The following is a 22,570-nucleotide window of genomic DNA, read 5'->3' as shown; positions in this document are numbered from 1 at the left end:
ACATTTGCAGTGAAACTTCACCATTGCTAAGGTTACTGAAATGCTGTACAGCAGGGCAAGTTAGAATATTCAACTTCTACTTCTGAAAAAACTCATGGAACTGATGATGGCCAAGTCCACAAGAATGAAATTCACCATTGACACTATTGGTTCAATAATGATAATGATATTTTCAGAAATTGCAAAATAATCTTAAAATTATAAGAAAATGCAAGAGATTGGGAATGGCAAAACAATCTTGAAAAAGAAGAAACTTGGAATATGCTCACTTTCCAATTATAAATCTTACTACAAAGCTACAGTAATCAAGACAGTGTGGTACTGGGGCACCTGAGTGGCTCAGTCAGTTGAGCATCCATCTGACTCGTGGTTTCAGCTCAGGTCATAATCTCACAGTTTCATGGGTTTGAGCATTGGGTCAGGCTCCACGCAGACAGTGTGGAGCCTGCTTGGGATTCTCTGTCTCCCTCTCTCTCTGCCCCTCCCCTATTCATGCCGTCTCTTTCTTAAAGTAAATAAATAAACTTAAAAAAAAAGTGTGGTACTGGCATAAGGATGGACATATACATCATTAGAGTAGAATTGAGAATCCTGAAATAAACCTTTTACATCTATGGTCAATTGATTTTTGACAAGGAGGCAAATACAATTAAATGTGGAAAGAAGAGTCTTTGCAACAAAAGGTACTGGAACAACTAAAAATTCATATGCAAAAGAGCACATCTTACCTCACACAATACACACAAATTAATTCAAAATTTACATTTAGATCATAGACCTAAAAGTAAGAACTAAAACTATAAACTCTTAGTAGCAAACCCAGGAGTAAATTTTGTGATCTTGGGTTAACCAATGATTTTATAAATATGACAACAAAGCCATTATCTTCACCATCTTGATGAGACCATCATGAAAGTAAAAAAGGCAACCCATGCAATGGAAGAAAATATTTGAAAATAGATCTCATAAGGGGCTTGTATACAGGATACATAAATAACTCTTACAATGCATTTATAAAGAGACAACCCAGTTTTTTAAATGGGCAAAGGATTTAAACAGGCATCACTTCAAGGAATATATACAAATAGCCAATAATCACACAAAAAAGATGCCCAATGTCATTAATCATTACAGAAATGCTCATAAAAACTATGATGAGATGTCCCTTCATACCCACTAAGATGGCTATAATAAAGACAGCAAATAATAAGTGTTGGAAATTGGAACCCTTATACACTGCTCGTGGGATTGCAAAATGGTGCAGGCATTTTGGAAAAGTCTGGCAATTCCCCCCAAATTTAAACATTGAGTCATCCTGTAACACATCAATTCTACTAGGTATATACCCAAGAGAAATAAAAAACATATATCCACACAAAAACTTGTATCCAAATGTGCATAGCTATATTATTCATAATACCTAAAAAGTTAAAAACAAAAAACGAATGTCTATCAACTTATGAAGAAATAGATAAAATGTAGCATATCCCTATAGTGAAATATTATTAGGCAATAAGAAATAAAGTTCTGATGCTACAACATGTATGACCCTTGGAAACATGCAAAGTAGAAGACACCAGTCACAAAAGATCACACATTATGTGATTCCATTTATATTAAATCTCAAGAATAGTCAAATTTATAGGGACAGAAAATAGATTAATGGGTTCTTAGGGATAAGAGATCGTGGCAAGGAAGGAGATATGATTGCTAATACATATAAGAATACCCTTTCATGTAGAGAGAACAAAAATGTTTCTTAAAAATTGGATTGTGGTGATGGTTGTGCAGCTCTGTGAATATACAAATAATATTGAATTGTAAACTTCAATTGGGTAAATTGTAAGGTATGTAAATAATATTTTAATAAAGCTATCTTAAAAAGCATGGAATATGTTCAAAATATTTTCTGTGAAGTACCTGCTGATAAATTATAAAATGAATGACAGTAGCTTTAAACACCTTATATTTTCACAAGTTTTGTAAATTTTTCCAGTGAAACCTTTTTCTGCTGCACACACATTTCTACCACCATCAATTGTAACACATCTTAGTAGATTCCACTTCAGGTTGTACTGAATCATTGTTTTCCCAGCCTCTTTCAAAATATTCTCTCCTGTGGTTGTTTCACAAAGACTATTTATAGAGGCTAATTTGTCAGTCACTCTAAATTCAGCAATTCCTCCCAAATAAACAAGAACAACTGAGCAATATCAGTAGCATCTGTTGAAATCATCAAGTGCCAAGAAAAAGTCATTTGCCTTGTTTTTATTTTTATTTTTTTAAATTAAAACAATTCTTTTTTTTTGAGAGAGAGAGAGAGAGAGAGAGAGAGAGAGAGAGAGAGAATGAGTGGGGGAGGGGCAGAGAGAGAGGGAGATACAGAATCCGAACCAGGCTCCAAGCTGTCAACACAGAGCCTGACGCTGGGCTTGAACTCCCGGACTGTGAGATCATGACCTGAGCTGAAGTTGGACACCTAACCAACTGAGCCATCCAGGCGCCCCTTATTTGCCTTGTTTTTAAATTGATTATTATGTTGTCCCCAATGTCCTCAGTTCTTTGAACAACTGTTTTTTGCTGAAAGTCTAATGGTCTTAAGTAAGTTTATTTTCTGGGCACATGTCTTCAGCTACTGGCATGATCTGTAAATGGTTTTCCTTGCTTGGCTAACAAATGAACCACTCAGAAACTTATTTTGGTTGCATTTTCACTTCATTTTGTTTCATTTGATTGTTTAGTAAGCTCTATGCCAAATGTGGGGCTTAAACTCATGACCCCAAGACCAAGAGCTGCATGTTCTATTGACTGAACCAGACAGCAACCCGCCATTTCTTACTTTTGTGAAGAAATTCTACTGGGATGAGATATTTCATTTTACATTTTCTAATTTTTCTGACTGTTGCTGTCTTGTGAATTGTGAATATTGGGATGAGTGCTTAGTTTGGTAACGTTGACATATGTCATGTTCTTTTAGCACACCTATGGTGTCACTGTATCATAAATGCAATGCTTTGCCCAATTTGATGACAAAATAATCCACACCCCACTCTGCTTTAAAAGCATGAAACACCTGGGGGAGGGGTGCTGGGTGCCTCAGTCGGTTAAGTGTCTGATTTGGGCTCAGGTCATGTTCTCATGGTTCCTAAGTTCAAGCCCCTCCTCTGGCTCACTGCTGTCAGATCCTCTGTCTCCCTTTCTCTTTGCCCCTCCCCCACTCATTCTCCCCCCACCCCCTCAAAAATAAATAAGCATTTAAAAAAAAGCATGTAATACTTGGGGCGCCTGGGTAGCTCAGTTAAGCATCAGATTCTTGATTTCTGCTCAGGTCATGATCTCACAGTGGTTAGATTAAGCGCTGCTTAGGGCTCTGCACTGAGTGTGGAGCTTGCTTAAGCTTCTCTCTCTTCTTCTCCCTCTGTCCTTCCACCACTTGTTCTCTCTCTCTCTCTCTCTCCCTCTCTGTCTCTCAAAAAGAAAAAAACCTGAAATGCAGTTTTCTCTCTTTTTCTTTTTTTACATGATTGTCATGCACTGGTAATAAAAAATAAATAAAATAAAATGCCTTGGTATGACAATATGCATGACACTAAAACACTGTGAAGTTATTGTAACTGCATTACTGTGATTTGTGGGTTACTGAGCAGCAGTACAAAGTGATGAGATTGCCTCGTATAGTTTCTGTCACAACAACTCAACTCTGTCCTCATAGCATGAAAGCAGCCATAATAATACGTAAACATGTAAGTGTGGATATGTTCCAATAAAACTGTTTATGAACACTGAAACTTTAATTTTACATGATTTCACATATTATGACATGTTATGCTTATCTTGATTTTTTTCAACGATGTAAAAATGTAAAAAGCATTCTTAGCTTACAGGCTGTACAAAAATAGGTGGCGAGCAGATGAGCATTAGTTTGCTGAACGCCATAGGGGCTCAGTTACAGTATTTAAATGCAGTTTAAACCGTGTCACCTGCTTTCTTTTCTTCCATCTTCACTTCTTTTCCTGTAGAACAAGCCAGCTGCTTTAACTTTTCTCTCCTCAGTGCCTTACTTCACTGTACATTATTACTAATAAATTAAGATCAGTACTTGAGAGACATAATACGTACATAGAAGATCCTACGGCAAATCGTTATTATTTGATAAAACTGAATTTTGCCAGATATAACTGATACAGACCTGTTAAGTATCATTTAGTGATGGTAACGGATGTCAGACTCCGAGGTCACTGGGGTTGAGGATAACTCCAGGGTAGAGGGAGGGGGAATGGGGAGTTACTGTTTAATGGGTATAGACTTTCAGTTTTGCAAGATGAAGAGTTCTGGAGATGGATGGTGGTGATGATCACACGACAATGTGAATGTACTTAATGCCTCTGAATTATACACCTTAAAATGGTTAAGATGGTAAAGTTTATGTTATGTGTTGTAAACACAATAAGAAAATTGGAGAAAATTAGTTTACAAAAACGTTGCTTTTGTAATTACCTGAAATAAAATTTTCTCCTGCTAATATGATTTTTTATATATAATTTATTGTCAAATTGGTTTCCATGCAACACCCAGCGCTCATCCTAACAGGTGCCTTCCTCAATGCCCATCACCCATTTTCCCCTCTCCCCCACCCCCCATCAACCCTCAGTTTGTTCTCAGTTTTTAAGAGTCTCTTATAGTTTGCCTCCTTCCCTCTCTGTAACTTTTGTCCCCCCTTCCCCTCCCCGCTGGTCTTCTGTTAAGTTTCTCAGGATCCACATAAGAGTGAAAACATATGGTATTTGTCTTTCTCTGTATGACTTATTTCACTTAGCATAATACTCTCCAGTTCCATCCACATTGCTACAAATGGCCAGATTTCATTCGTTCTCATTGCCAAGTAGTATTCCATTGTATATATAAACCACATCTTTTTATCCGTTTGTCAGTTGATTGACATTTAGGCTCTTTCCATAATTTGGCTATTGTTGAGAGTGCTGCTATAAACATTGGGGTACAAGTACCCCTATGCCTCAGCACTCCCGTATCCCTTGGGTAAATTCCTAGCAGTGCTATTGCTGGTCATAGGGTAGATCTATTTTTAATTTTTTGAGGAACCTCCACACTGTTTTCCAGGGTGGCTGCAGCAGTTTGCATTCCCACCAACAGTGCAAGAGGTTTCCCGTTTCTCAACATCCTCTCCAGCATCTATAGTTTCCTGATTTGTTCATTTTAGCCACTCTGGTGTGAAGTGATATCTCAGTGTGGTTTTGATTTGTATTTCCCTGATGAGGAGCGACATTGAGCATCTTTTCATGTGCCTGTTGGCCACCTGGATGTCTTCTTTAGAAAAGTGTTTATTCATGTTTTCTGCCCATTTCTTCACTGCATTATCTGTTTTTCAGGTGTGGAGTTTGGTGAGTTCTTTATAGATTTTAGATACTAGCCCTTTTTCCGATAGGCCATTTGCAAATATCTTTTCCCATTCCATCAGTTGCCTTTTAGTTTTGTTGATTGTTTCCTTTGCAGCACAGAAGCTTTTTATCTTGATGACGTCCCAATAGTTCATTTTTGCTTTTAATTCCCTTGCCTTTGGAGATGTGTCAAGTAAGAAATTGTTGCTGCTGAGGTCAGAGAGGTTTTCTCCTGCTTTCTCCTTTAGGGTTTTGATGGTTTCCTGTCTCACATTCAGGTCCTTCATCCATTTTGAGTTTATTTTTGTGAATGGTGTAAGAAAGTGGTCTAGTTTCATTCTTCTGCATGTTGCTGTCCAGTTCTCCCAGCACCATTTGTTAAAGAGACTGTCTTTTTTCCATTGGATATTCTTTCCTGCTTTGTCAAAGATTAGTTGGCCATACATTTGTGAACCAATTCTGGAGTCTCTGTTCTATTCCATTGGTCTATGTGTCTGTTTTTGTGCCAATACCATACTTTCTTGATAATTACAGCTTTGTAGTAGAGGCTAAAGTCTGGGATTGTGATGCCTCATGCTTTGGTTTTCTTCTTCAATATTACTTTGGCTATTCAGGGTCTTTTGTGGTTCCATACAAATTTTAGGATTGCTTTTTCTGGCTTCGAGAAGAATGCTGGTGCAACTTTGATTGGGATTGCTTTGAATGTGTAGATCACTTTGGGTAGTATTGGCATTTTAACAATATTTATTCTTCCAATCCATGAGCATGGAATGTTTTTCCATATCTTTGTATCTTCTTCAATTTCCTTCATAAGCTTTGTATAGTTTTCAGCATACAGAGCTTTTACATCTTTGGTTAGGTTTATTCCTAGGCATTTTATGCTTCTTGGTGCAATTGTGAATGGGATCAGTTTCTTTATTTGTCTTTCTGTTGCTTCATTATTGGTGTATAAAAATGCAACTGATTTCTGTACATTGATTTTGTATCCTGCGACTTTGCTGAAATCATGTATCAGTTCTAGCAGACTTTTGCTGGAGTCTATCGGTAATATGATTTAGTTAAAGAGTAAATCCTCAAGTTTCCTCAAAAACACACAATTCTTTCAAGACCAACCAGAAGAGACATATCAAACCTCTTTTAGAATGACTACTTTTCAGGAGACTTCAGGCCAATATTCTGTTACACCATCTACAAACAGATGATTCAATGTTTATATTACCTGCCAATTAGTAAGTTCAGAAGGAATATTGTGAATTTGGTATTAAACACTCTTAGTTCCTGATAGTAGAAGATTCACCTAGTAGTTATCTGCCCTTCTTTATTTTTTATTTTTTGCTAGAATAAATCATTTCATTAATTCCCTAGATAGTACATGTAGAATGTGAAATTAAACATAAGCACAGCCATGAGTACACCTATGATATGTGGTTGGTTGAACAATATAAGTCAGTGGCTTTCAACCTTTTTTGGAGGTTTTACATTTTGATCTGGGAAACAAACACACAAAATTAAAAGAAAATTTCATGAAACATTCTCACCCTTACTATATGTGATACACTCTCTCCATTTCTAGTCTATTTACTATATTGTTTTATTTTTTAAAGTGCTGATCATAGCGTATTAAATTGATTTCACAGCTCACTAATAGGTTATAGCTCATAGTATGAAAAACAATGTTTTAAGCAACATCCAAATTATGAAAAACATACTATCTACAAAATGAGACATAGAGAAAGGGTAGCTTTATAACTAAAGAAAGCAAATGAAGTTAATAAAAATATAAACTCTTAATGCATTTAGGTTTACTTTTAATGAGTTGATATAGTTAATATCGGAATTCAAAAGGCAAAAGCCCACCTCTGAAATTGTAATAAACAAAAGTCACCAAATTTAAGAAAAATAGATGAATATCAAAATATAATTCAATGTAATTCTCATTGGCCTTTGAATCGCAATATAAATTCTCTATTATGAACTGAATAAAAAATGTGAAAGGCAAGTACAGCGCTATAGTAAAGCCTAGCTGCCCTTACATAATTTTCAAAAGTGTCAGATTGTTTTCTATACATATCAGTTTTGGAATGTTCAGACATAAAAGGTCCTTTGCACTACCCAGGTCAGAATACAGGCTGAAGACTTCCCTCTAAATGAGTTCCAAAGTGCCAAGAAAATGGTGCCAACATAATTCTAAATATTCACAGGTCAGTTTAATGTTCTCTGTGAAATGGGCTCCCAGTTTCAACTCAGCCTCTAGTAAAGTGGGACATAGGGGAGGAAGATCCATAGTATTTTTAGAAAATTATATATATGCTAGAGGAAGAGAAATCAAGATCAGAATGGCTTCTCCTGCAATACCCACAACACTCTATGAGCAAAACTGGTGCTTGTATGACTTTCTCATCAAAGTGCTCTTGATTTCTGCATAGAAATTACTAGGTTTTACTAATGTCCAATAGGGAGCTTTTCAACTCACTCTTTTTACTCCTTCCATTTCCAAAGAACATCTAACCCATTTTCAATTTCCAAGTTATCCAGCAATATCCTGATTAAAAAGATGATCAATATACTTTAGGATGATTCAGCAACACAGCCAAACTATAATGACATTACTTAGACTAGACTGAAGACTACGTGTGAGCCTAGGAAATGTAAAATATGTTTGAAGGACTATATACCTGAAACATTTTTAACTTTCCATGATGGGAAAAGAAAAAGACAATCTTACAGGCCCAGGGTTGGCAGAAATACTTTTAATAAAACTAATTTAACTAGTAAGCAGTGATACCATGCAAAGGCATCTATGTAATCACTATCTAGGAAAGGAACTAATTTTGCTCACCCTACTGCCCTATATGACATCCTGCCCTATATGACATTTCTCCAATCCTGTCTCCTTCATTTAATAACAATAAAAATACAGCTAACATTTACTGAGTGCTTACTATACATAAAGTACTGTGCTAACATTTTACCTCTACTATCTCATTTAATTCTCATAGTAGTTCTCTAGGATAGGTACAATTATAATTCATACTTGACAGATGAGGAAACTGGGTTTCTAGTGGACCCTGACAACCACTCCTAATTGCTAACTCGTAAGCAGGCTAAAGAAGGTCTCTAGAGCCAGAACTTAGAAACCAATCATCAAATCACCTTTGCAAAAGATTCCGTTAACTCCAGTAACTAGGTTTTTTGCTTTCTTCGCTTGACTAAGTCCCTTAAAGTGTCCTCCTTGCTGAAGTTTCTGCTTTGTAGTCCCATTCCCTGAGAGACAAGTCTTGACCTGCTTCTTAGGACTGTAGTCCTGCTCAGACACAAGTTCTGGAGACCCTCCCTTTATCCCTCCATCTCCCTTCTCTAGCCATCTCTATTCTGCTGTCTAAATTAGGAAGCTGACCTGTTTGAGCTTCTTATCCTCTTCCCAGTTGGATTTAGCCAGTGGGGTGTCCAAGCAGGAGATCAAAGGGAAGGAGGACAAAGAGTCAAAGAGAATTTAACCTCTTGCCTCCTTTCTCATGGGGTCATCTCAGACTTTTATAGTAGCTTTGTCTATATGATCTTCTCCTTTCATATTGGAATACCATTTCTTTTCCTCTCCCTTTGAGCCTATGTCTGTAAACATTTCCATTATGATTAACCCTGAGGTACAGCATTGTTCCTCTTGTTTTCCCCACACCCAGCTGTTATGGTCTGAATGGGTGCCCTCCACATATACTCTCCCCGCACCCAAATTTGTATTTTGAAATCCTACCCCACTTAGGTCACGGTATCAGGTGATGGGGCCTTTGGGAGGTGATTAGGTTATGATGGGGGAGCACTCCTGAATGGAATTAGTGCTCTCATATAAAAGGCTTCAGAGAGATCCTTACCCCTTCTACCAAGTGAGAAGTCAGCAGTCTGCAGCTTGGAAGAGGGTCTCACTAGAACCTGACCATGTTGGCCCTCTGATCTTGGACTTCCAGCCTCCAGAAGTTGGGGAAATAAATGTCCATTGTCTCTGTAAGTTACCCAGTCTCTGGTATTCTGTTATAGCAGCCTGAATGGACTGACACTAGCCATCCACATTAGCTTCATCATCTATACTAGAGTTTCTCTGTTTCTCTTGATCTGGCAAGAGAGCCAGATGCTAAATGATCCAGCTTTTGTCTTACCTGAAGTTAGATAGCTTACTTTCATCTTGATGTGTTTAGGAAGAAGGCTTTTATAGCAGAGAGGTATTAGCACAGAAATCAGAGGCTGGGAATGGTGGAAGACAATCTTTACCTCCTCTACAATGTTACTTATCCCTATCAATTGTCTCTGAAAAGCTTGTAGCCATGCATGGAGTTATTTGAAAGCTTGCACAAGAAAGTATATGCAAAACTTAAAAGGACTCTGGACAAGGCTTCCTGTGGTTCCAGGGTCTCCAAAATCTCTAGGAAACATCAATTTTTGTGAGAAGTTGTGGCTATTTTTCTGTTACCATCTTCCCTGCACCCCCACCAACCCTTGGTATTTATGTGACTTTTCCCCATTTATCAGAAACAGATGCAGAGTTAAGCATAAAGGAAAATAAATCAATTAAAAGTTACATTTTAGAATAACTGTAAGTCATGTAAATCATCTTCCATTTCACATTTTTTTGATTAATGCAGAACATTCTATTCATCTTGAAAGTTGAGGGCAAGATGAGATCATTATGCTTTTTACTTCAAGTAATCATATTCTAGAACATTAAATTTTAGACCAATTTCTAAAATTCACCAAATGTAATAATTCTGATGCAAGAATCAATGTCTATGCATAAAAATCAGGAGTGATTCAACTTTCAAATATTAATTTATCATATCAATTATAACATGAAAGGACAAAGTAATTTCTCTTTGAAATATCTGCCCCATTATACCCTATATTAATATCATATATTAATGAAATAACTGGTTAGCATTTACAATGTCTCTATTAATTTTTTACTTTTATGGTCTCAAAAGTTGAGGTCTAAACATAATTTATATGCTGAGTCACATACTTGAGATAATTTACTTAATAAATCACCTTAAGTGGTTTGCCCCCTCATCTGCTACCAATAACTTTCTCATCCTAATTTTTTTCATACCACGTTAAAGCAACATTAAAATTAAAAAAAATGATCACCTACATTTCACACTTTTTATTAAGTTATTTCCCTACCTCCTATGTATAGGTCATTAGAAAAATGCATTCATCTGTCTTTACAACTTATAGTTTTTTTCTATTAATAAATTCATAGAATGATAAAAAGGGGAGGAAATATAAAGGGCCATGTCATCTCTGTTACTTGTATTGCCAAACCTGGGTGTGGGCAGCCATAGGGCAAGTCAGGACTAGGAAGTTAGTTAAGGGTGGAGAATGCAAGTATTGATCAAAGAAGGAAGCCCAAGGAAATGGAATGGATCTACTCAATCCAGCTAAAGTCTAGAGAGCTATATAAAAGCAAGGAAGGGTAGATGGGTACAGTGAGTTCAAAGTGTGGAAGTCAACTTCAAGGTTCAAGAGTGTCAAAGATTGAGAGGAACAGGGGCTCAATGGTGGTGACATTTTGGGACAATGTTGTGAATCCAGGATTGTGAATTCCAGTAGAGAAATTGCTCAAACAGCCAAGGGGGGGACAGAACCTCAGGAAGATGTTCATCCTATTCACAGCAAGAGGGGGAAGACTAAACATCCTCCTACCAAAGGATAGAAAGCTGACTGAAATATCTTTTTCTGTTTGTTTGTTTGTTTGTTTGGTAGAGGTAAAGTCTTGCTACATATGTCATTTGAGAGAGTTTTCCAGTCTGAATCTCTTCTAAATATATTAGATAATAAAGCAGTGTCACATAAGTGGTCACAAACACAGGACCTAGAATCAATCAAACTGTCTGGATCCATAACCATAGATCCAATACTTACTAACCATGTCACATTTCTGTGCCTGTCTCCCTATCTGTGAAAAGGTGATAATAACAGTATTATGTCTCATAACACCATTATGAGACTATATGTTAGGTATATTAATAGCATATTTATTAATTTATTTATTTAGTTTATTAATAGTAGCATTATTATTCTTAATTGAAGGAAAAAGACCCAGATCCTCTTCATACAGCTTAGATTACACATATAGTGTGTGTGTGTTTGGTGAGTGGTGGCTTACAAGGGGCAGCAGTGGGGGACGCATTAAGAAACATAGTTAATTAACTTGGATGCCTGTGAACTATATGAGACAAACCACAATCTTACTTAAAAGTATAAAGAAAAATTATTAGACCAATCCTCCCCCCTTTTTTTAAGTAGGCTCCACAGCCAATGTGGGGCTTAAACTCAAGACCCGAGTCACATGCTCCACCCACTGAGCCAGACAGGTGCCCCTTTTATGAAAGACAGAAAGATGGTCTCTAATAGAGGCCCTTTTCCAAAGTGGGACTCTGCTTGCCCCCCAAGCCTGTTTAGCTTCCTGGAGGTGCTGATTTGAATTTACCCAATGATGGGGCAATGAAATGGTAATTTTCAATAAAAGAAGTCTTGCTAGACTGAAGGATAGAGGCAGTACTCTAGGCAAATCCCTCAAAGGGGAGGAGAAGATCTCTTGTGTGCTGGGAAACAGCTGATATACTGCAGGAGTATCTGGCTGGCCCTCATTCATCTGAGTTGGGTTAGCCTAAGGACAGTCAGATGAGAGAAAGGGTAGCTTCCCAAACCTAACTGGGAGGAGTTCCTTCAGGGGAGGGGCTGCAGTGGGCAGGGAGGCAGTGTAAATGAAAAGCATGCAACAGAAACCATATGGTTTTTGAAGTGCTGGAGAATCATGGCACTTGCTGGCTGTGTGATCTTGGTGGAAATTCTGTTCTCTATGCCTCAAGGTCCTTATCTATAAAATAGAGATGAGTACTACCTATCCATTGTTGCTGTGAAGATTAAATGAGTAAATGTATGTAAAGAAACATTTAGCAGAAGTATTAGCTACTTACTAAAACAACTTGGTTGTCCACCCCAGGACAGCCATTCAGTAATGCAAAAGTCCAGGACATGTTGTTTCATGCCCTTTGAGTGAGAGGGGCAGACGAATAAGATTGGACCAACCAACTCCCAGGCTGCTGCTGGTGGTGTCTCTTAATCCAGGCACTGAAACCCAGACTTCAACAGCTCACAGAAGGCAGACCACCAGGGGGTCTGGTACACTAACTGCAGTCCTATCGTGTCTTCTCAAGGTGGATTCCTGCCTTGTTTCAAATGGACACAAAAAGCAATTGTGCTTACTTGCAAAGAATAGTGCCTACTAGACTCAGAGCGGGCTGGGACACTTAAGTAAGTAATGGCATCAGTTCAAAGTCTGTGTGGAACACATAAACGTTGTGTCACTAAACCCTTCACAGTCTAGAGGGTCAGAAGGGAACTTGGAGGAAATAGAACCAGCCAGACTGAGAGATCAGAACACCCCTGGAAACTGGGCCTGTCCACTGGAATGAGAAAGTCAAATGATGAAATAACCAGCCTCGTGATGTGGCAGAATGGAATCACAGTGATGAGACATTGGGGCCAAGTGTTCTGAAAATATGGTGATGTTGGGGGGACAGGGGAGTCAAAGTTCATAAGCATGGCAAATGTGGGAAGCTAGACGTATGAGTAGATGGAGCTGAGTGCTTGGTATGGACAGGCAGTCTTCTATACCAAATGAAGGATTATCCTTGTTGGATTGAGGGCCCCAGTTACCAAGTTTCCAAAGAAGGATGAATGTTGAAAAGCCTCAAAGATTGTGGGTTGAGGCAGGATTTAGTAAGAGTAATTGCTACATTCACCAGGATGTCTAGGAGTAGTTTTGGGGAGCTGGATACTAAGTCCTTCTGCCTTTCTTTTAAGCCTTAAGACTATGGAGATCCTTGCAGACCCTGAGCTCAGAACTAAATTTTAGGACTAGTGTTTTTGGCTCAGAATAGACTTATCTATCCAAACATCTACCTATAAATTGGGATACTTAACTGGCCTGAAGACAGCTCAGGAATCAAGTTAGCCCTTCTTTCCATGATAGAGGTCTATGGAAGTGGTCCTAGATAGTTAACCCAGTCTTCCCTTTCAGTGTTAGAAGTGACATCTCAATGAAAATTACCTTAGGGAACTCACTTGCCTCTTTTCTAACCTGTTCGAAGTTGTAAGAGGACAGGAAACTCACAGCAGATCGTGTCCAGTTAGTCTCAGGATGGACAGCATTTGCCTGCATTTGGGAGATGTCCCTGAAATTTTATAGGGTAGAGTTGAGAGTTTCCTCAACTCATCCTAGACAGACAGTGTTTATGACACTTCTCCCAATCTCAGGGGAGGTACTTAGGTGATGCTAATGTCGATGAAACGAGAGAATCATTTGATACTGCAGAAACGTGGTATCTGTATGGTTCTGATGATTCTCTCTCTCTCCCTCCCTCTCTCTTCCTTCCTCTCTCCCCTCCCTCCCCTTCTTCCCTCCCTTCCTTCCTTTCTCTTTCTATCTCTCGTCTCTCTCTCCTTAGTAACTCTTTAAGAACCTGATGAAAACTATGGATCATGGTCCCTAAAAGGGACCCACATTTTTATGCATAATTTCAGGACCCTAGAAGTCTGTTTATGAATTCCAGATTAAGAACTCCTGCAGCAGATAGGACCAGCAAGAACAGGCTTTAGTTTCTTGGCTTTCTTCATTGAAATGCAAACTTTACTATATTCTAATATGGTGTGTTTGCTGTTTTGTTTCCCTATTTTACTCCAGAAAGTGTGTTGAGGTTAATCAAGACATTTTAAGATATACTTTTCTTTCTGTTCTAGATCTGTGGGATGTCATTATATTGGGATAATTTCAATAACCTGTGGAATTGTGTGGCACTGAAAACAGTTTTTCTAATCATCAGTTACTCATTAAAGTTCTCTGTTCTTCTAGAGTGTATTACGCTACATGAAATAAGTCAGTCAGAGAAAGATAAGTATCATATGATTCACGCATATGTGGAATTTAAGAAATGAAACAGATGAACATAGGGGAAGGGAAGGAAAAATAAGATAAAAAGTGAAGGAGGCAAACCATAAGAGACTCTTAAATAAAGAGAACAAACTGAGGGTTGCTGGAGGGGAGGTGGGTGGGGGATGGGCTAAATGGGTGATGGGCATTAAGGAGGGCACTTGTTTGGATGAGCACTGGGTGTTATATGTAAGTGACGAATCATTAAATTCTACTCCTGAAACTAACACTACATTATATGTTAACTAGCTTAGATTTAAATAAAATTTAAAAATAAAAAAAAAAAAAAGAAAAAATGAAAAAAAAAGTTCTCTGTTCTTCTTGGGATATTTGTTACCTCTGCTTAGTGACATTATTCTTTCAGGCTATCAGCATGCTGATGAATTAACATATAAATCTATTAGCACAAAATATTTAATGCAAAAAGGCTACAAAAAATTATTGTAAAAAATGGAGGAAATTTAGCTGGAAATGTTGCTATCATTTCATTAAGATAACATGGGATTTTATTCAGAAACATTAGTCAAGATTTTATTCATCTCAAGGCACCTGGGTGGCTCAGTTGTTTAAGTGACCGACTTCGGCTCAGGTCATGATCTCATGGTTCCTGAGTTTGAGCCCTGTGTCAGGCTCTGTGCTGACAGCTCAGAGCCTGGAGCCTGCTTTAGATTCTGTGTCTCCCTCTCTCTCTCTGTCCTTCCCTCACTATCTCTCCCTCCCTCCCTCCCCCCCTCCCTCTCTCTCTCTCTGTCTCAAAAATAAATAACATTTGAAAAGATTTTATCATTGCATATTTACTATGCAACTATAAACCTCCTATCTTACTTTTTTTCTTCTTTCACTTGAGAATGCAGTACAAATGCTTGTAACTTATATGACAAGCCTTACCTTGGAACTGGAAGTCACTAACTTCAGCTTTCAAACTTGCTTTGTAAATTGCCCTTACTTAGAAATGGTGGAAATATTTTACACTCTCTGAATAGTAATGAACAATGCTGCTCAGTGATTTATAACTCTAAGAGCTTTATAATTTGATTTATGAACAGCTCTCAAAATTTCCATTGGCAGTTCATACAACTATGAGTAAATTTTATGGCCAAATGACTTAGTATTTTGCTGCATGACTAATCCCACACTCAATGTTAGAAACTACATAAATGAATTCTATTTGCTTGTGGATAATAAATGATTACTTTCCAAAAACTGTCTGCAAAGCATTCTAGAGTAGATGAATTCAATTACACTGACATTTTTAAAAAAACTCTCAGACTCCGTAGACTTTTTTTTTGAGAAATCTGTAATGTTCACAAAAAATAACTTTCCCCCCATGCCCCAACAGCATTATTCTAGATTCTGTAACCCACAGGACAATAAATCCTAATTAGGCACTAAAATTCCTAAAATGTCACAAGAACAATTTGGAATGATTCACTTGAAATATTTTCTCTTACAATGATGCCTGTAAGTTATTTCAAAAGTTTTTATTATGGCAAGATGAGTCCTTTCCCGTGTACTGAAAATAATATTTGATATTACTGCAAATAATAATTATTTTTCCTTCATAAACACAAATTTTAAAAAGACATCCACCCACATGATGGCTCCCTTTTCTGTGGCTAGAAATTGCCTCCAAGATTACATTAGATGATGTACGTTCTTCTAGATAATGCAGCTCCTTTACCTTTCAACACAAGAACATGTGCTTTGTTGGCACAGGTGTTGGTCTCACTCTGTCATGAAAAGCCATTTGTGAATAAATAGGTGATACAGCACATTTCCTCAGATACCTCCTCAGATACCTCTCAATTTTCCTTTTATGTCATTTAAATTTTTTTAATTTTAAAAAATGTTTATTTATTTTTGAGAGAGAGAGAGAGAGAGAGAGCACGCACAGGAAGGGGAAGGGCAGAGAGAGAGGGAGACACAGAACCCAAAGCAGGCTCCAGGCTCTGAGCTGTCAGCACAGAGCCCCACATGGGGCTCAGACCCACAAACTGAGCCTAAGTCAGACACTCACTGACTGAGCCACCAAGGCTCTCCTCTGCCACTTAAATTCTGAGAGTAAAAAGCTTCACCAGTCCAAACTCAATATGATTCATTTCTAAAACTTTGTTGCTAGAGCCATTCTTACCTACACTTTTTGTTTCCAAAGGGGTCATGTTTTTATGTAGTGTCATTGTGTGATTATCAGTTGGGTAATACACTCACTTCCATTTAAGTTGTAATAAAAGCTTACAGATAACCTGGGCTACATTCCAAGACATTCCTTATCTTTGTCTAAAAAAAAATCACTCTCCTAGTTTGAGTGTTAGTAGTCAGGGATGGTGGGGAGGAGACCATGGGCAGGGAGCCATCCTAACGAGTCAGGGTGAGTGTTAACTGCAGAGTCGAAAGCAGCTGGAGAGCAGAAAGAACCCATGGGGGTGGGGGTGGGGGTGGGGAGAAGACTGCAGGTATAAACAGCTAAACCACACCTGGCCAGAAGAATGCCTTCTTCCCTCCTCTCTTTAACTCTCAATTTCCCCTCCCTCTGTTGGTTCCATTTCTCAGGTTCCCTGGAAACTTGTTTAGGTACCCTTATCCTGACCAAAAAAACAAAACAGAAACAAAACAAAACAAAAAACAAACAAAAACCAAAAAACCATTACTCAGGCTTTAATCCAGCTCTCTCTACTTGTCCCTTTTAGATGAATTAACTTTTAGAGTTAGAATTTAAGTTTTAGGGTTAAATTTCTCCAAAGATTGTGGACAGAGGTTCTCTACTGTTTTCACCTCCTACTCCCTCTTCAACATGTTGATGTTTGGTTTTAACCTCTCCCACCACAATGAATCAGTACTCTGGAAGGTCACCTCATCACCAGTCCTCAGTCCTTGCACACCTTCCCCTCCCATTTGTGCCTCTGTTCTAGTGTGCCACTAAATTGGAACACTTCCTACTCTGGCTTCCGTGGACTTGCCTTCTGCTGTCCTCTGCTGTCCACAAATGAAAGTTGTCTCCAAAGTTCTGGTTCCAAAGTTCTGGTTTCCTAGTTTCTCTTCCTTAGTCATTTTGTCCATCATGACCTCAACTATAATTCATGTTCATGACTCCCAGTCTGTCTCCGGTTCTGACTTTTCTACCCATGTTTCCGTGGGCTTGTTGGATAATTTTACATGGACATTCTGGTGCCTCTATCTCGATGGGTCTAAGATTCAGTTTGTCCTCTTTTCCTACAGAACTGTCCTACCACCCTAGCTCAAAGGTTGAGTCATCTTCATTCCTCCCTTTCTCTAAGTTGGTCACCACAAAGCTTAGGGTGGAGCCTCCTTTTTTTCCTGATGCTTCTCCTGACCCATGAATTAGGAATTTGTGCCACAACTTCCCATCTCTTAGAGAAGTACCACAGAGCTTCTATCTTTATTAAAGTTCGTTACTCACTCTTACTTTGGGAGGCAAATGACTCAGTGATGGGGGAAGTTGGGGAGGGCCTTCCAGTTGATATATGAAAGGTCCCCTTCTCACATATGGTCCTGTCTCTTGTTCACTAATGCTGCAAACCTCATGAGTGGGAGAGTGTCACGCTCTTTTTTGGCCTCTGGTCTCCTGGTAAGAAGTAGAATCCTAGTGCCTTAGTGTTGGAAAGGCCTGTAGTTCTTCAGCTGTGACCGGATGGGTGTGCAGAGTTAGGAGAAAAGAAATGAGATATCTCATTTTGGCCTTGAATCTAAGCCATGTTCTTCAATCTGACTTTACTCTGAATAAAGTTAATATTTTTGTTTCCTTTTGGTTCCTCATGTGTGTTCTCAATCCAATTTGGCTGAGAATCCAAAGAGAAGAAGGGCTGCGTGATAGGTCATCTTCTACATTCCTGACACCAAACACTCCTATTTTTATCAACTCATTTGTCTTCTCTTGGGTGCTAACTCACTATCATAAAAAGTCAAAATATTATATATACTTTTCCATCTTGATTGCTCATTTCTTCATATGAAACATTGACCAAGGACCTTCCTCCTCCATTCCTACTGCCAAACCTTAATCTTTTTGTGACTTTGATACAATGTCAATTATTCTTTGTAATGAAAACCTAGCAGAAAGAAAATATATGAATTCTATTAAATTAACTTCCAAAAAGGATTGATTGGCTAATTTAATATTTATTAAATTCCACAATGCATTAGCATTACATAAACACACAGAAAGAAGCAATTAATAACATGCCATTATTTGGAGATGGAAATGATAAATTAGCAACAAATCAGAAAACAATGGAACCTAAATACTAAATTCTATCAATGATCTGGTTTCCTTATTATTAGTATCCTTGAGGTAACTGATGTAAAGAACAGACACAAATGCATCTAAAAAGAAATATCTATAATCCTACTGCACGCAGGTAAAGCATTTGTCTGCCAAGATAGACAAATGATGTTCTTGTGTATACTTGAAACTTATAAATGGCTGCAGCAAGACACAGGATGATAACAATTGTGCTAAAGTAATAGCTCAGAAAACCATAATTGCTATTTAGTTGCTTTTTGTTGTTAAAAATGCAGAGTTTGGAGCACATTGGTTACTATGCTGTGTTTGTGGTCTTAGACATGTTTCAAGGATATTTAGACCATTTTAGCTCACTCACAAATTTTAGTCAGTGGGAAGTATCAAAGTAAAACTGACCTTTCTAAATTCTATTAGTCATTTCTCCCAATGTTTGCAAAAGGTTAGTTCATTTTTGTTGTTGTTTTAAATTACTCTACCGGGCCACTGGGAGTCAATGCAGTAAAGAATTCTTCCTTTCCTGATGTGCCACACATTGTGGACAGTCTTCAATACTCCTGCACAATGGACAGGAGTACAATCTCTCACTGCAGTGGGCTGCGGTATCAGGAGACCTTTGAGCAATGTGAACATGAGGCTATCCTACCTGTCAGACCGCGAGTGCCAGGGGCCTCTGAAGTCTATCTTGACTTGTAGTATATAGCCTATTCTCTGACATTCAACATTCCCATATACAGCATCTTATACAGCATCTGCAAGCAAGGTCCTTGCATCTTCAAACCCAAACGACCGAATGTGATACAACATGTCAACAACTTGACTGTTTATTTTGTTTTAGGAAACATGTTGTACATAAGAACATTTAATCCGTGGTTTCCCACGTTTATGAATCTGGCATTTAGGAAATGCACTAGCCAATGCCTTTTGGAATTTCTTTTAATGCTTACACATGGTAACGTGTTCTAGGCCTTAAGAACATCAATGGTTAAGCTTTTATGCAGAGTTGCACTGTTGATTTTGTATAGTTAGAAAACAATACTGATTTTAAATTCCTACACGCAAATAAAACTTAAGTATTGTCATCTATTCTTTGAATGCTTTTCAGAATTTTACAAATTACTTTTCTATGACAATTTCTTCAGTGTCTCAAATGTTCCAAAGTAAGAGTCCACCTTTGTAGTTATTAGAAACTCCACAAATGCAGTAATATGTTACTTTATGTCACTATAATTGCAGTTGCCTTATGCGGGTAAATAAAACAAAACAAGTTAAAAACAGCCCCCCATAGGAAACGCCTGCATTGCCTAGGGTGCAGCTTAACGCGGTATAGGGAACGCTGGGCCTGCCAAGGCCAACCGATGCCGCAGACTGCAGCCGCAGCGGCGTCCGGGCCAGGTGGCGGTGGCTGTCCGCAGAAAGGCACACTGCAGCGCTCCCGCCACACCTCCTGCGTTGGCATTGCACCAGCGACCACTGTAAAATCTCCCGGCATCAACAATATACTTTTTGCTGGTTATGAAGAAAGGGGAGGGGGCTGGAGGGAATGTGTTCATTTTGAGTGTGACAGATCATTATTTCCTCACACTCCCTGAAATATTTCTCTTCAAAATATTTACAAGCCAATCTCCAACTTCCTTTATCTGCCAGGTCCCTAAATCTTAAATTGCCTCTCTCTCCAAACGCACTAGATGAGTCAGGGTTTGACGGTAAATGCATGGAAGTGCCCGTTTCTCGGCTGCGAAATAGCACCTAGATTGGGGGTGTCACAGTTCACGTCTGCAGACCGGAGCGTTCTACCGGGGAGCGCTCCCACTTTAGAGAGGCTTGGAGAGGGTGGGCCTCCCGTTCTTGGAAAACCCCAATTCCCAGGGAAGGCCCTTCCCGGCATTCACGCTTCAGCGTGCGAGGAACCCCCCGCAAGCAATAGCTCACCCGGCTGCATCCTCCAAAGCCCCAACCTCGGGGCGGGGCGCGGGGAGGTGGGAGGTGGGGGTAGCACCGCCTGCAGGCTCCCGCCAGCGCCTCACGGTTTTCCCCCTGGCTCCTTGGCGCCCCCTGTCGCCGGGCTCCCCAGCAGTTCGGCCCAGGGAGGCTGGATAGGTGGAAGCCCCAGGTGTCGGGGAGCTGAGAGGCGCGCGATCTGTGCACCCGCGGACCGCGCGGACTGGAGGGCGGCCCCGCGGGAGGGCGCTGGGCGCTCAGGCCCGGGCGCAGCCCGCGGCCGCCGCCGAAGCCGCCGCAGCCATGTCCGCGCGCCCGCGTTGCCGCAGCCCGGCCGTGATGTCATCAGGCGAGCCCCCGCCGCGGCGCCCCATTCCCGCCCCCCGCGGGCCGCCGCCGCCGCCGCCGCCGCAGCCCGGGCGCCGAGTCCCCGCCCCGACCCACGTGCGCCCGGCTTGTGGGATGCCGAGGCCGGCGGCGGCCGCAAGACGATGCGCGGGACCCGGGTGGCCGCGGCGGCAGTGCTGCTCCTCCCAGCCCGCCGCGTCCCTGGCGGGGCTGCGCCCGGGGGCTGCGCACGGACGGGGGCGGGGGCGCCTGGGGAGAGAGGGGGGAGGCTCCCCGCCGCCAAGTCCCTGCCTCGTCGCCGTCTGCTGAGTCATGGCAAGCGCTCCCCGCAGCCCTGGATCACTCGCATAGCGCGGCTGGCGCGGGGTGCGCAGCCATTGGGCTGGGCGCGGGGCCGCGAGCGCCGGGCATGACGCGCTGAGCCGCGCTCGCCCGTGCCCGCCGCTCCGTGGTGCGCCCGGCGCGGGTGCCTGTGCCGCCGCCCTCCAGCCCCGCCGCCGAGCCGCCCCCGCCTCGCCCGCACCATGATCGCCGCGGCTTTCCTCGTCTTGCTGAGACCCTACAGCATCCAATGTGCCCTCTTCCTCTTGTTGCTTCTGCTGGGCACCATCGCCACCATCGTCTTCTTTTGCTGCTGGCACCGCAGGCTCCAGAAAGGGAGGCATCCGATGAAATCGGTCTTTTCGGGTCGTTCAAGGAGCCGAGGTAAGACACGCCGCGACGGCTTTCTTTCGGGCTAGGAGGAACATTTAAGCCGATTTGGAGAGTGAAGCGGGGTTCTCTCCCCTTCAGCGCTGCGGTCCCTACCCCCATCGCTGCCCACTTCGCAAGCTGAGTACGTTTATGTATATAACGTTCTTTGCTTGCCCTTTTTGCCCTCACCGCCTTCCTCCGGTCTCTGTTGGGATACCCACGGTGATGCCCAGAGCTGGGAGGGGAGGAGGCACCGACGCCAGTTCTTAGCGGCAGTTTGCTAGAGCCCTAAGGGTAATTGGAGCGGAATCCGGGGCTGCGGCAGCCTCCCTCCACCCATCCATCGCTGGAGCTTAGGGGTAAGAAAGTAAGGCACGGAGAGTTCGGGGCTCCCCAACTCTCCCAGAACTTTCCCTGAAACTTCTCGCGGAGAAATCACCTAGAGATCGATGGCCTAGTAACCTCCCCGCCCTATAGTATGTCCTCACTGAATTTAAGGCGTCCGGGATGTGTCTTCCCGACCCTTGTTCCTCAGGTAAGTGCTTAGTAACTCGGCAGGTGAAGAGCAAGGAGTTAAATGAAGTCTCGTTTTTCTCTTTTCTCCCCAGATGCTGTTATGAGATCCCACCACTTTCGTTCTGAGGTAATTTATTTAGCGCGCACGCTCAAGGTCAGAAGAAGTTCTCTTTCCTGAGTACCAATATTAATCATATGCGTGTTAAGAAACCAGCAGGGCATTGAATGGCGAGCATGCTGCCCCCAAGCCTAAAGTGACGTTTCTTTTTAAGCGATTCCCCACCGTTGGTGCCCGCCGAACCGGCGGTGTTAGCAGATTTCTTGTGTGGTGGAGCCACTGTACCAGAGGGAGAAAGACGGCCCCTAAAAGCGCTACAGACCTTAGGAAACTTCGCCACGGGGTGGATCTCAGTTTCGTTTACAATATGTAATTTG

The 22,570-nt window shown here is 40.9% G+C and overlaps 2 protein-coding genes across 9 annotated transcripts in view; one reads left to right on the top strand and one right to left on the bottom strand.

Moving 5' to 3' along the window:
- BEND6 (BEN domain containing 6) overlaps positions 1-20,742 on the bottom strand; it is a 63,281-nt gene extending 42,539 nt beyond the window's left edge. For both annotated transcript variants that reach the window (XM_060615817.3, XM_060615818.3), the window contains exon 1: positions 20,570-20,742. The gene's annotated coding sequence lies outside the window, so the exon portion shown is untranslated. The remainder of the gene's footprint in view (positions 1-20,569) is intronic.
- Positions 20,743-21,335: 593 nt separating this feature from the next.
- DST (dystonin) overlaps positions 21,336-22,570 on the top strand; it is a 497,583-nt gene continuing 496,348 nt past the window's right edge. For 2 of the 7 annotated variants that reach the window (XM_078447031.2, XM_078447029.2), the window contains exons 1-2: positions 21,347-21,631; positions 22,228-22,262. In XM_078447031.2, the coding sequence (XP_078303157.2) occupies positions 21,451-21,631; positions 22,228-22,262 (216 nt within the window). In that variant the 5' untranslated portion in view covers positions 21,347-21,450. Of the gene's footprint in view, positions 21,632-22,227; positions 22,290-22,570 lie in introns of all 7 variants that reach the window. The other 5 variants (XM_078447025.2, XM_078447024.2, XM_078447028.2 and 2 more) reach the window with 4 other exon arrangements.

Source organism: Panthera onca, chromosome B2 (assembly GCF_046562875.1).
Source record: "Panthera onca isolate mPanOnc1 chromosome B2, mPanOnc1 haplotype 2, whole genome shotgun sequence".
In the NCBI taxonomy this organism is placed as follows: Eukaryota; Metazoa; Chordata; class Mammalia; order Carnivora; family Felidae; genus Panthera; species Panthera onca.
The sequence above is the reverse complement of the archived record's forward strand: the minus strand, read 5'-3'. Positions and strand labels throughout refer to the sequence as shown.